The sequence below is a fragment of the Pleurodeles waltl genome, chromosome 1_1 (genome assembly GCF_031143425.1).
Source record: "Pleurodeles waltl isolate 20211129_DDA chromosome 1_1, aPleWal1.hap1.20221129, whole genome shotgun sequence".
Classification (NCBI taxonomy): domain Eukaryota; kingdom Metazoa; phylum Chordata; class Amphibia; order Caudata; family Salamandridae; genus Pleurodeles; species Pleurodeles waltl.
Window position 1 is genome coordinate 859,646,773 of NC_090436.1, and position 12,965 is coordinate 859,659,737.

General features: G+C 41.8%; 1 protein-coding gene across 8 annotated transcripts in view; it reads right to left on the bottom strand.

The window, feature by feature from the left end:
* Positions 1-12,965, bottom strand: part of NAA35 (N-alpha-acetyltransferase 35, NatC auxiliary subunit) — a 521,214-nt gene that overhangs the window by 149,340 nt on the left and 358,909 nt on the right. For all 8 annotated transcript variants that reach the window (XM_069229524.1, XM_069229487.1, XM_069229505.1 and 5 more), the window contains one exon: positions 8,106-8,173. In XM_069229524.1, coding sequence (XP_069085625.1) covers positions 8,106-8,173 — 68 coding nt within the window. The remainder of the gene's footprint in view (positions 1-8,105; positions 8,174-12,965) is intronic.

Consider the following 12,965-nt stretch of genomic DNA (forward strand, 5'->3'; position numbering starts at 1 on the left):
TCTCCAGCTTCTAAAGCCCCTGGTACAAAAAGGCAACGCATCCTACAGGACCAGCAACCTCTTAAAAGCCCCAAGAGGTCTGCCTGCCCACCAGAAGACCAAGATCTCCCATCAGCGGCCCTGTCCAGAAAGAAACTACAAGAAAGGACTGATCCGCAAACCATGCCCACTCTGCACCTGACACCCGTGTCCAGGTGGACCAACGCACTAGAGCTGATCCCCAGGCGATTCTGACCTAGTGTCCACCCTGGGTTGACCCCTCCTGTCCACCACAAAAATGCCTGCAGACTAAATCCAGAGGACCCCCGCCTGTGAATGATCTGGACGAAGACAAAATGTACCTGCTGAAACCGCAGCCCTCTGGCCTTGGGGAACCCGTCTTCAGGTGCAGCAATGTGCAGCAGACGGACCTCCGCACTGTCCAGCCTGTGGTTTCTCCAAACCGACCCCCTGGATCCATCCTGCATCCTACCTGTGACCCCCAGGGTCCCCTACTGAAAAGCATTGGGAGCCTGACGCTAAGTTTGCACCCGGCCACCCCTGTGCCACTGATTGTGTGTGTTTGGTGCTGGCCTGTGGCCTCCCTGGTGCTCTCCTAAACCCCCCAGGTCTGCCCTCAGAAGATGCAGGTACTTACCTGCAAGCAGGCCTGATTCTGAGTGCCCCCAGTCTCGATGGGAACCCATTTTAAATCTTGCAACAACTTGCTGGTGGTGAGTGTTTGGGGTTAACTTGAACCCCATTCTGTGGACATCCTAACCACCGGAGACTGGAACTGTAAGTCTGTATATGCCTTTGAACTGTGCTAACTTTTATTCCCCTTAGAACTGTCTTTGAAAATTGCAGTGTCAACTTTAAAAAAAGATATTTGCTATTTTATTGAAAACCGTTTTACTTGCCAAACTGAAACTAAGTGGTGTTGATACATATGCTTGCTACTTACTTGCAAATGTACTTACCTGCAAACTGAATCTTGTGATTCTAGAAATAAAGTACCAAAAGATATTTTTGCTATATAAAAAACTAATGGCCTGGAGTTAATCATTGAGTATGTGCTTCCTTTATTGCCTGTGTGTGTACAACAAACGCTTTGCACTATCCTATGATAAGCCTAACTGCTCGACCACATTACCACAAAGGACAGCATTAGTATTATCTACTTTAGCCGCTGTTAAGCCTCGGGGGAAACCGCTGGACTCTGTGCACACTATATCTCATTTTGATATAGTATATACAGAGCTACTTTCCTACAGGGAGGAAGGTGGATCGTAGCGGTAACAATAGTACAGTAGTACACATTTAGAAAGTTATAAGAGCCTGTGGAGCTATTGCTCTTGTGGTGTTTAAATAGAAAGATTTTAACTGTCTGCAAAATGTTAGAAGGTCTTCTTGACATCTCATTTCAGCTGGGTGGGAGTTACAAATAAGGAGGCTGAGTGTGAGAAGGACAGGGAGGTGGTTGCATTAGTTATTTTCTTTCTTTTTCAGCTCAAGCCGGAGTATATGTTTACTTTCTAGGTGTTGACTCCCTCATGCTATTTTCAGGATGCATTGTACATAGTAGGGTTCAGATAGGTACATGACTGTGAACATTATAAATGTCAGTTTAGTTTTCAAAAGAGTCAAAGCAGTTATTTTAGTACTAGGAAGAGGTGATCACATTTTCTGGTGCCTGATACTAATTTGACAAGTAAATGCAGGATGTTAATCAGAGGCAAGAGTGTGGTCCTAGAGACACCAATGAGGTGCCACTTCCATAATAAATGTAGGATATTACTAAATCATGGATCTCTCTGTGAAATTCAGCTGGCAACAGTAGGGGTTTGGGATCTTGCAACAACATTAATGTATCTCTGGATGACCTTACGGTTTAGTAGACCTGACAGAACATTAATAGGGAGTGAATGAATCAGGAGGCCAATGAAATTTCCTTCATTTGAGAGAAAGGCTTGGCAGATTAAAGTACATTCAGCCATTCTATATTGAATTCCAGTTGGCAGTGCCTCCAACGGAATAGAAATTCATTTTTTCAATGCTGAGTCGGAGGATATTCACCTCCATTCAGTGTTGTTTTTCAGCCAGTCTTCACAAAATTTCTTTGAAATCATTAATGGCAGTTCTTCTGTTCGGAATGGCATAAATATCAATAAGATCTCTATTGTGCACCATTTAATTTTCTTCTTCAAAAAGGTAGAGAAGAACAAGTTACTTAACTTTGGTAACACTCTTTCTGGTAAATACTTTATCTAACTGCAAACCCCTCACCTTTAGAAAATACCACAGGTGTCACAATGTGCACCAAAGCAGATCCTTTCTTTCTACGTACTTTGACACAGATCCTGAACTCCACGCCTGATGTTTTTGGTCACTCAACATCCACTAACAACTTTTAGACAGTGTGCTAGGGAAGTCATCACTCCCAAAGACAGCATGGTCTGAACCGTGCCAAGAATGCAGGGAGTCAATATCTACTAAAGATCCAGGGAAAGTGTGTTTTTGGTGTCTGGGATGTATCCTTATACACCCAAGAGCGATCAGAGAGGATAAAACAAAACTATGTCGCTAAGTACAGGAAAAGGTTTGGCATTTCCAGATCCAGCTAGATGCCTGGGGTAATCTAAAGGTGAGGAATCTGCAGTTGGAAATATCTATCAGAATATTATGTTACCTCATTTCCCTTTCAAATAGCCAAGCCATGGGCACTTTTCAGATGGTCAGTGTGAAGGAGGGCACCTATCTTCCAGGACAGTTCACTCGAACTTTGAGATGCCAACCAAAGACAATGGCCTTATAAAGAAAACATTACACTATCTCACCGATTCTTCTATATTCAGATTTTTTCCTGTCACATAAGAACCAAGGACAAAGAGGGGATTTGGAGAAGCAATAGAAGATCAACAGAGGGGCTGCAAAATCTATCAGAATCATTGTTACTGCTGGCACATAACATTTTCTTTAAAGAGGCAGCAGGTTACAGATCACTGAAACATTTCCATAACAATGCTTAACCATCTGGATGCAAGGTCCACAAATAACACAAAAGAAAACCATAAATATTGCATCACAATCTAGGCAATAATGTGAAGAGTATGTAGCCACCTTGCAGATTACCTACAAAGACAACCTTTTCATGATTTCTATAATGGCTGTTTTGCCTGTGCTAGAGTGTGCAATGATTCTATTCAGTGAAGCTGGAGGGCTGTAGTGATGACTTGTCCTTGTTCAGGGTGAGACCTCAAAATCAGAACACTGACAATCAATTGTTAGTAGATCTTTGTGTTTGTTAAGCTTATTTTGCCTTCATTAGCCAGTCGTTCATGTAGGGCAACCTGGTGACCCTGCTTCCTGAGAGGGGATGTTACTGGTGAAAAGTTTGGTGGTTGGTTAAAGGCCAAATAAAAACTCTATAAACTGATAATGTTCAATGGCCACCGAGAATTAAATATATGGTTGGTGCTTGGGATGAAAGCGTACATAGCAATATATGCCTGAAGATTTACTGTCATTAATTTTTCTTCTTCCAGCAGATCAATTACTTCCTGCAGAGTAACCTTGCTGAGGAATTGTTTTTGGAGGACGTTATTAAGGTGTTTACCTCTGTTTTTTTTTTCTTCAGGAAGAATCTGGAAGTAAGAAAGTAACACTGAGCTCCATAGATCTGATGACTGCCATTCAACCTAGAATGTCACCTTTCAGATCGTGTACAGGCCTCTCAGGCAGAACAAGGACTTTACTGATCAATTCTAAAAACTCCACAGCACCTTGTCCATCACACATGCCCACACCACCCTCTTGGGTGACTTTAACCTCCCAGACAAAACAAGGTAATTAAAAAGGACCCCATTCTCAGCCTCTCTGAAACATACAACACAGTACAGAATATCACAACACCAAGAAACTGAAAAGACCACATTCTCCACAAAGCAAACCACTCATACCCCTGGACTAGAATGACCATTTCACCATCCTTATCTCCTTACTCAGCATCCTACCAACAATAAACCAAGGTCAACCCACAATAAAAGACAAAACCTTCAATCCTATAAAGACTTCCCCAAAAACAAACTAAAGCTTGAACTCATCTCCCATCCTATCAACACCACATCCAACACCAACACCCTTCTAAAAAAAAACTCAACTTTATTTGGAAAACTATGTAACCATATATTCCGCATTTGAAAAATGCAAGTGCAATCCAAAGTCTTCAGCACACTACTGACATTAAAAGATTCATGCACAGACAGGAAAGAAAATACAAAAAAAAATAGAACTCCGGGAGCCATAATAATATTGAAGTCCCTCAGCGCAACATCCAGATAGCTTGTCAGATCAGCTAAAGCAAAGTACTATCCCAACACCATCAATGTGGCCACCAGCAGAAGATGAAAGCCTTTTAAGACAATCAAGCCCTGCAACAACCCTGGTCAGATCCAACGATTACTCACTCCATAGAAAATTGCAATACCATTAATCTCTACTCCAGTGAGAAAATACAGATGAGAAGAAGCACATCAACAACATCAAGCCTGCATCATTTCCTACATTGTCCCATTTCTTCAGAATCCAGCAATGGTCATCCTTCAAAGCGCTGTCTCTTGCAGATCTCGCGAACATACTCAACTTCCTCATAGCCACTGCTTATGAAGATGAGTTCTTACCCTCGTTCTTCATTACAGCTTTCTCATCCCTGCTCACCACTGTAAATCCCTTTCTTGCTGAAGGCATCTCCCCAGAAGCTCTCAAGAAGCTCTTGAGACAGTTCAAATCCTCCCAGTCCTCCATCCAGAATTATACAGTAGACCATGATGACCCTGTCAACTACTAGCCAATCATTTACCTACCATTCATCGGCAAGATCACTGAAAAGCAGTCTATGTCAACACCAAGATCACATTAACGTTAAGCATCACCTGCTCGATTATCACTCTGGCTTCAGATCATGCTGCATCACAGAGGCAATTACCTTACACATCATATATGATGCCCTCCTAGCCACAGATGAAAATGGCCCTTGACTCCTGATATTGCTGGGCCTCTCGGCTGCCTTCAACATTGGGGACCATCCCACCCTCATTACCATGGAGTGTTGAATGGAATTCACCAACAATGTGCTTCACTGGTCTTTCTCCTAACTTTCCAACAGGTACCAGTTTGTCCACATGGGCACCTCCAGGTCCCTAAAGATCTCTACCACTTGGAAGAGTTCCCAGGGGTATATACTGTCATATTCCACCTCTACATGCAGCCACTTGAGGCTCTACTCACAGACAACCTCATTAAAATCCATACAGATCTGGATGTTCAGGGCCTACCTGAAGCTTATCCCAACTAAGACAAAATTCATGTTATTGTCCAAGAACAACAAATAAGACAAATTACAAACCAGGCTCAATGACATGAAACTTAAGAGGTTGAATTCCAGTCATTTGAATTCCCCCAGGAATCCCACCTCATCCTCGAGAACACACTGCCAAAAACAAAGGCAGATTGGCATGAGCTCTCTATTAAAAAAAAAAGAAAAAAGAAAAAAAAAAGTGAAATATCTTGTAGTGGAAGGCAACTTCAGTCGTGCTGCCCTTGTCATCTGTCTTACATCTGGATTGCCATAACACACTGCTCCATGGCCTCCCAGATTCCACAATGGCACAATCAGGGTCTGAAACTATATGGTCATATCACCCTCATCCTGCTGGAACTCCACTGGCTCCCCTTGACACCCCACACAATCTTAAAATCCAGGTGCATTGTTTAACCCTATTTATCTTGCAGACAAGTACGCCATCTCTGGTGGTTCTCGGTGCACCTGCAGCCAAGACTCCCCCAGAATGGAGTCTAAGAAGCATAAAAGAGAAAAAAAGAAGGTAGCATGCTTTTATACAACCAAAATCTGGACCAAAATATATGTATACATCAGGAACACCTCAACGCTGCTCCAATTTAGGAAAGGGGTAAGGATGCACTTCTTTAAAGAACACTACATAAAGTGTATTACTAGTCCACAAAACCAGCTATATTTTCATTCAGTCATTGACTTTATGATTGTCTTTGGCAGCCTTTTGGTTAGGTCTCCAGTGCTTTTGGCTAGGTTTGCTCTATAGAAATAGCACATACACCGAGTGGAGGCATGGAGAACGATTTCACCACGAATACTAGGGTGTGACCCAAATGAATATTTTGCAGTAGCCAATAAGACTCAGTAATTCTCTCACACTCTGATAAGACCCAGAATTCACCACAATACGTACCACGGCTGGTAGGCTGTAGGCATTCATAGTATTTTGCATGACCTACTTACCTGAGTTCACTCTGCAGAAGAGTTTATAAGTCACTTCCACACAGTTTTGTACTGTATGGGGTTACATTATTTTAAGCCGATAAGGTAGGTCTTCTTTGGCTGAAAGTTGGGAACAGCCTTCTGCCTCACCCGTCCCCTTCTTAGGGGTATTTTCTACTAAGCCAGTGTTTGAAAGTACTAATCCATACAAGACCTGTCTCTCTGTGGTGGATCTGAAGCACTGAGGTTTATTTCAGCAAGTGTACCGTGTCACACCCTTTTTTGCACAGAGAGCAGCAAAGTCCTTTTTCCTGTGTTAAAAACTACACTAATTACTACAGTCCTCGGCCCAACATCTGGTGCAGCAGACCTCCGTGCTGGAACATATTTCTTTGAACAACTGTGGGAGGTAAATGTCGTATTCAAAAGTTAGACTACAATATTGATGGACTATCTTGAAAGACACAACAAAGAATTTCTCCTCAATTTCAAAGATAATACTAAGCATTGTGCATTAGACCTCACAGTGTAAACCCAATACAAAAATATGGTTTTATAGCACTATGTTGTTAAATGCTATTTCAGTCAGTGCCTCTGCCTGTTTCTCAGCCATGCATACTTTTATTTTTGTTCAGAAATAAATGTTAGTGTGTCGACTTCACTTTAAATATCATACAAGTGTTCGCTATTTTACATGAAAAGAAATTAAATGAAATGAGACTTCAGCAATCACTCCAGAAAAAGGGCATCTTGGTGCAAAAACCCTATACCTGGGTAAAAGTCACATCTCACTTTCCATTAAACGTCAGCCTAATTAAGGGGCGAGAAAAGAAAAGTTAAGAGATTTTCTAAACATGGCATTTTTTTCCACTTGTCTTAGAGAAAGAGGGAGCTGGCCTTTGCACCCAGTACAGAAAAAGATCTTCCTTCTCTGGTCTATAGCCTGAAATGAGAAATTTGCAGCAATGTGTTATTAGTTGATCTCAAAGTTCTGTGGGGGCAATAAGGCACAAAGTGGTTTGAGAGCAATTTAGGGCCAGTCTTATAGGACTCCCTGTAGACTATGGGCAAAGACTTGAACAAAATCTATTTTCTCTACAGGCAGCTAGTGGAGTTCCTTTAGTCCTTTTGAGATGAAGCATCGCCGAGGAAATTTAAAGGCCAGTCTGGCTGCAGTGTTCCGGATGGCATGTAATTTTCTGATCAGGTAAAGACTATTACAATAGTTGAGCCGGAAGCAGCACCTGGACTACAGTATGCCACGCCATGAAAGAAAGGAAATCAAAGAACGTCTTAGAAGATTTAATCAAAGAAAAACACTTCACTGAGACTCATCTGACCTGGTGATGTAAAGAAGGATTATCAAACTTCAATTTAATGTTCTTCGCTAAGTCTGTGGAAAGGGAGTTTTAGAAAGAACATCCCATCACGAAGCCATAGCACAAAAGTGGTTGTTGTTACCAGAATAAAGAATTTATGTTTTGTCCGTATTACATTTTAAATGATTACCATTCATCCAACTGATGACTTGGGAAAGACAGTTTTTTAAAATTTTCTTCAACATTTTAGGAATTCTTATGGATTTTTTTTTACCTGCTCAACCTATGACGACCGAGTTTATGACCATTCCTACTTTCACTTGCATAAAGTGTAAAACCTGAAAACATAAAAATACACATAGACTGGTTTTCTAACATTGATGCAAAAACTGGGTTTACCAATGTGATTCATGTGGCATGTTTGACTGTAGAATGGCAGAACTAATTATACACACACACACCCAATTTGATATATTATTCAGAAGCATTACTATGTCTTTAGCATGGATTACCTTGTACATCCCAGCACACATATTCTGGTACGCCTGGCTCAATGTAATCTCTCTGTTCAGTGGTCGAACTAGAAATAAAAACAACTGTCAAAATTGAAAAGGAGACAATAGATCAAACCCACTAGTACCCATGGAATACATGAAAGGTGCATTTCACACACATACAGACACAACATTGGAATTGTCAGTCCCCTTTTACTTTTAAAAGGACAAACTAAAAACGTTGCTCTAAATGCCAGACAATATAAATTGAGCAAGGGATTTTATGTGAATGTATATATTTAGATCTACACCATATATAAAGATTTCATGACTGCCACTGTGAATACTGAAGCCTATAAAAATATTAAAGAGTCAACTTCTAACCTTGGTACTAGAACTTTATTAACAGAGCAATTGTACACTATTCAGCTGTCGTAGATACCACCATTTTAGGGGGTCGTGAAAAGAAAGGTGACATACCATAAACACTGGCAAGGTGCTAATTTTACCTGAATGTATTTTACTATTCAAGCAATATGAATTTACAGCCAGTCAAGAGGTTTTCTTCAAAAGAATGATTTTAATGTCCATTTGGTATTTATAGTCATGGCAGGAGTAAGTTCATAAACTTCACGAAAAGCTATGAGACAGACAGTCAGGTACGTGGACAATCGGGGAAGAGAAAGCACTGAAATCGTCCTAGTTTATAGGATGTACATATGAGGCGCAAAACTGATACACCCAGTTCTTGGTAAACCTGAGGGCAATATTTCACACAGAAGAGATTTCTTAAAGTGCTATCTACACACGTTTAACAACGGCATATTTTTCAAGAATGCAGATTTGAAAATACTAAATATGTATTTGTCAGATTAGAAAGATGAATGCAATCACCAAAAGAGAGTGGTTATACCGCTGAATGGTGCCAGTGTGTTAAATTGGTTGAATCGTTGGATATGGGAAGGAAGTAATGAAAATCATAAGGGTCTCTTTGGATGAAAGGTCCCCCTTCACATGTCCCCTTATCTGTAGTAGATGTTGAATGTAACACAAAATGGTACAGTGACAGCTGGTCCTAACAAGAAGAGTACATGTGCTGTGACTGTAGCATGAGCATTCACAGTGAGGGATGTCATGATAGAATCTTCGTGCTGTGTGCAAGATAAGACGCAGTAGTTAGAAGTTTAAGTTCGAAAGCTGATGAACAGACACCATTTAGAAAGTCTGTCAGTCAGCAAACATTAGTTCTAACGAATCAGTCGGAAATGTCGGAGAAAATATTGCGTATCTTTCTTTCATAGATCTCTTTAGTGATCCAGACATGGGTATCTGTAGCTGCAATGAGCTTTAAAAGATTGCCAGGAATTTAGATCTGCCTAGTCAAATTAAGAAACAAAAAAGAGGCATTTTTCCAGTAAAGTACTTGAAAAACCAGCAAATGATAGAGGGGAGTACCACAACAGATTTCAAGAAACATTGAACCTAAACATAAAGCGCATTACAAAGCAACCTCACTGGAATAAGGAACTGCATTTAGCAGATATACCAATCCATAAATGGGGAAAGAACCTACCAAATTAACAAAATGTGCGGCACCTGTTTGGAACAGGAAAGTGAAACACTCAAGAAAGCTTTACCAATTCTTTCCATACAAACTCTGCTTTTATCATCACTGACAGCATTCATGCAGGCCATCCAATATTAAAGCATACATATTCTGTAGTGGGATATTTATCAAATGCTGTGCATTGGGACAATCACACTAGCAAAGACTGCATGTCTTGCTTTATATGATGAGCTGAGGAAACATGGTTTATGTAGGTCCAAGATCAAGGATTTCTATGATAGATAACACTCTCGGAAAAGAACACCCCTTACCTGAAATGGAAGAGGCTCAGTAACAGGAAACACTACAAATACTTCTCCACAACACTCTATTTCTAACCAAAGAGCCTAACATTAGGGCAAAGACAAAAAAGCAATATATTAATAATTTTCATGAGACCTCAATAGATTTTCTAAATATCACAAAAAAACGTTTAAAGAACCAGAATGAAATCTTTATGTGCCAGGAACCATCCTTAGACAAATAGTAAAACAGCTGGATGATATTTAAATATCAAATTGCTCATCTGCAATTACTTTAAAAACAACTGCCACACTACTCTGGGAAGCAGCAACCACTAGATGCAAATAGGAAGTGCTGGAATCTGCTAGAATTCAAAGCAGCCTAGAATGAATGCTATTGTTCCTAATGAAATGCAATGCGAGAGGGTTGGGGTCTTGGTAAATAGTACAACTCCTGGTGCAGTCTACCTTTTACTACCTGTCTTTCAAGGCCTTAGGTACTACTGCACTGAATCTGAACAGAAATGTATTCAATTTGGACATCCAAGTCTTCCAAAGTAGATATGTAAAGAAATCAAGGTTTACAGCATACAAAAAGCAACTTTAAGAGTTCTGTTCTAGTCAGAAATTCCTCTACCCTGGTGTTACAGAGCTTCTCTAGAAGTCCAGACAAGAACAATCCACTCACTCAATAGTGCACAGCAATTACCTAAAACTGAGTGGAGGTGAGGGATAATCAAATTGGGATGCTGGGTTCGAACATTATAGCAAAAGTAAATCATAGTAGTCAGTATGTTTACATGAGGGGTAGAGCTGTAAATAGTAAAGAAAATGTGGATTTCTGTGGAGTCAGGGCAGAGCCCCTTACTGGGATCTATGAAATATGAGCAGTGCAATATGCTGCGGTCAGAAACTAGGCACAATTAATCTACTATGGCGTTTGACATTGGGTTATTAGTTGCGAATGACTCTCTCTAGTGAAGCAGAGCAGTCCAAGGCCTACGCAGGGAAGGTGTCAGGGGCCAGGCAACACGGCCAGCACTTTTGGTGTCCATCGTCTGACCCAGAGGATGAAATCAGTGGGGACTCTTTTGATTGCCTTGGGCACAAAGGGATGGAATTTTACGGACCGTGGGAAAGCTCAGGAAGGGGTCTCCACACAAGTCCCCTCCATAGGGAAAATGTTCAAGAAGGTTGTGACGACCCCTGGGGTGATGGCCTTCCTCAAGGGGATGAGGGTTAAAAAACAAACAAAAAAAAAAAAAAAAACAATGAAGCACCACATGCTTTATTCTTTGCCCGGTTCCCCTTGGGACCAAGCTGCATGTTATACCCCCATATGCCTGATTTTACAGTTTCTCATCACATTTTGCTCCTGGTGGCAAGTACTAGCCACCATAAGTATTTTCTTCAGGCCTCATGGCCTCTAAAGGGGTGTTTTTGTGCAGGAGCTTGGTATTAGGGCTCTCTGCGCCAGACCGACAACCTGGGGCCCTGATGCTCTCTCCTGCTTATGGGAACATCTTGCACAGCCCCCCTGCAGCCAACAAGTAGAACACCCTTCCCTGCCACACCTCCGGCCCCATGGCTTAGGAAGTCTTGGAGGGCACCTGTGTGTCAGTGGAGTCAATGGGAACTTTTCTGATGGAGGACACCCTGCTGCAGGACTAATCCACCCACAAGGGTCCCCCAGCAGGTCCATTCTCCCAGAGGACTTAAAGGAGGGCAGCACCACTGGCCTTGGAAAGAAACATCCTTGTCATGAGGGGTCACCTGAGTCAAACTTCTTCAGACCATCCTTGCAGTGGCGTCAGAGTGCTTCTCCTTCCGGCAAGGCATTCTTTTGCCTTTGTCACTCCTAGTTTCAGTGTCTTCTAATCCGTCTCTATCTTGTGCAAGGATGTTTAGGGAGAGAGTGGAAAGTTCTAGAAGCCAGACATCCCTGGCCAATCCTAGGGTGCCATATCACTCCATGCCTGTCCCAACCGTCCTGCACAACAATCCGAGATTTTCCAAAATGGTGACTTTAAGTGGTCTACCAAAAAAGCTTTGGGGAGAGCCCTTAGATGATGCAGCTGCCTGATCCTTTCTCACCAAAACATCAAAGGGGAGCCCCTCCTGTGTTTGGTTACAGATGTCTGTCCCTCTCCCTTTGTTTCTGTAGGCCTAGCTGTGAGGGTGTCCTAGTCCTGGCAGTCTCAGCCCAGGTTCAGTGTGACAAGCTAATTAATTACAGATCTAGATTTCTTCCCCACCCCTTACTTCCCCAGGAACTGGGCCCAGCCCTATTAATGGCTCTACTGTGGGCCACTGATCCTCCAGCAGGAGTAATCAATTAGGCCTAGTCGAGGGGGAAAATGTGCATCAGATTACACGTTGAGCAAGGGAAATATGACAATTCTTTAAGTGTCATGAGGCATGTGAATAGAATGTAGAGGATTGTGGATCTACACTAGGGGTGCATGTTTACCCCTAGTTTGATACCTCACAGGACCCTGTAAGCCTAAGTAGCGCAAAAGTGTACACTGATTTACATATTTTGCCTACTATGTCCAATTTAGTTAAGCATCCCTGAATTTCAGTAAGCACTACAGACTTACACTATGAATGTGCACGGATATTATAATGCCTAACCTTGGTCAGTGCCAATCCTATAAGAGTCCGTTTTGCTACAATCTACTCATGTGCATATACCAGGCAGCACAAGACTCTAGTATCAGGCAAGCAGTCAACATGAACTTTTGCCTGAAGAGAGTCAGCCAGATCCTAACGGTATAGGTAAAATAATGTGTCTCTTACAGAATCTCTGCTCCCACTTTCGTTTCTACCCCTGGCTTCCCAACAGCCAGTTTCAGGAGCAGTAGCCACCCTCTACTATGGATACAGGTTCACTTTAGATTCACACTTAGTCTAAAAGAACCATGTACTCAGCTTGTAAACAAACACAGGGTCTACCTCCAGCCGTCTCCCAGATGTCTAGTTCACTTGGTGCAATTATCAGCAATAAAGCTGAATGAAAAGGTAGGACTG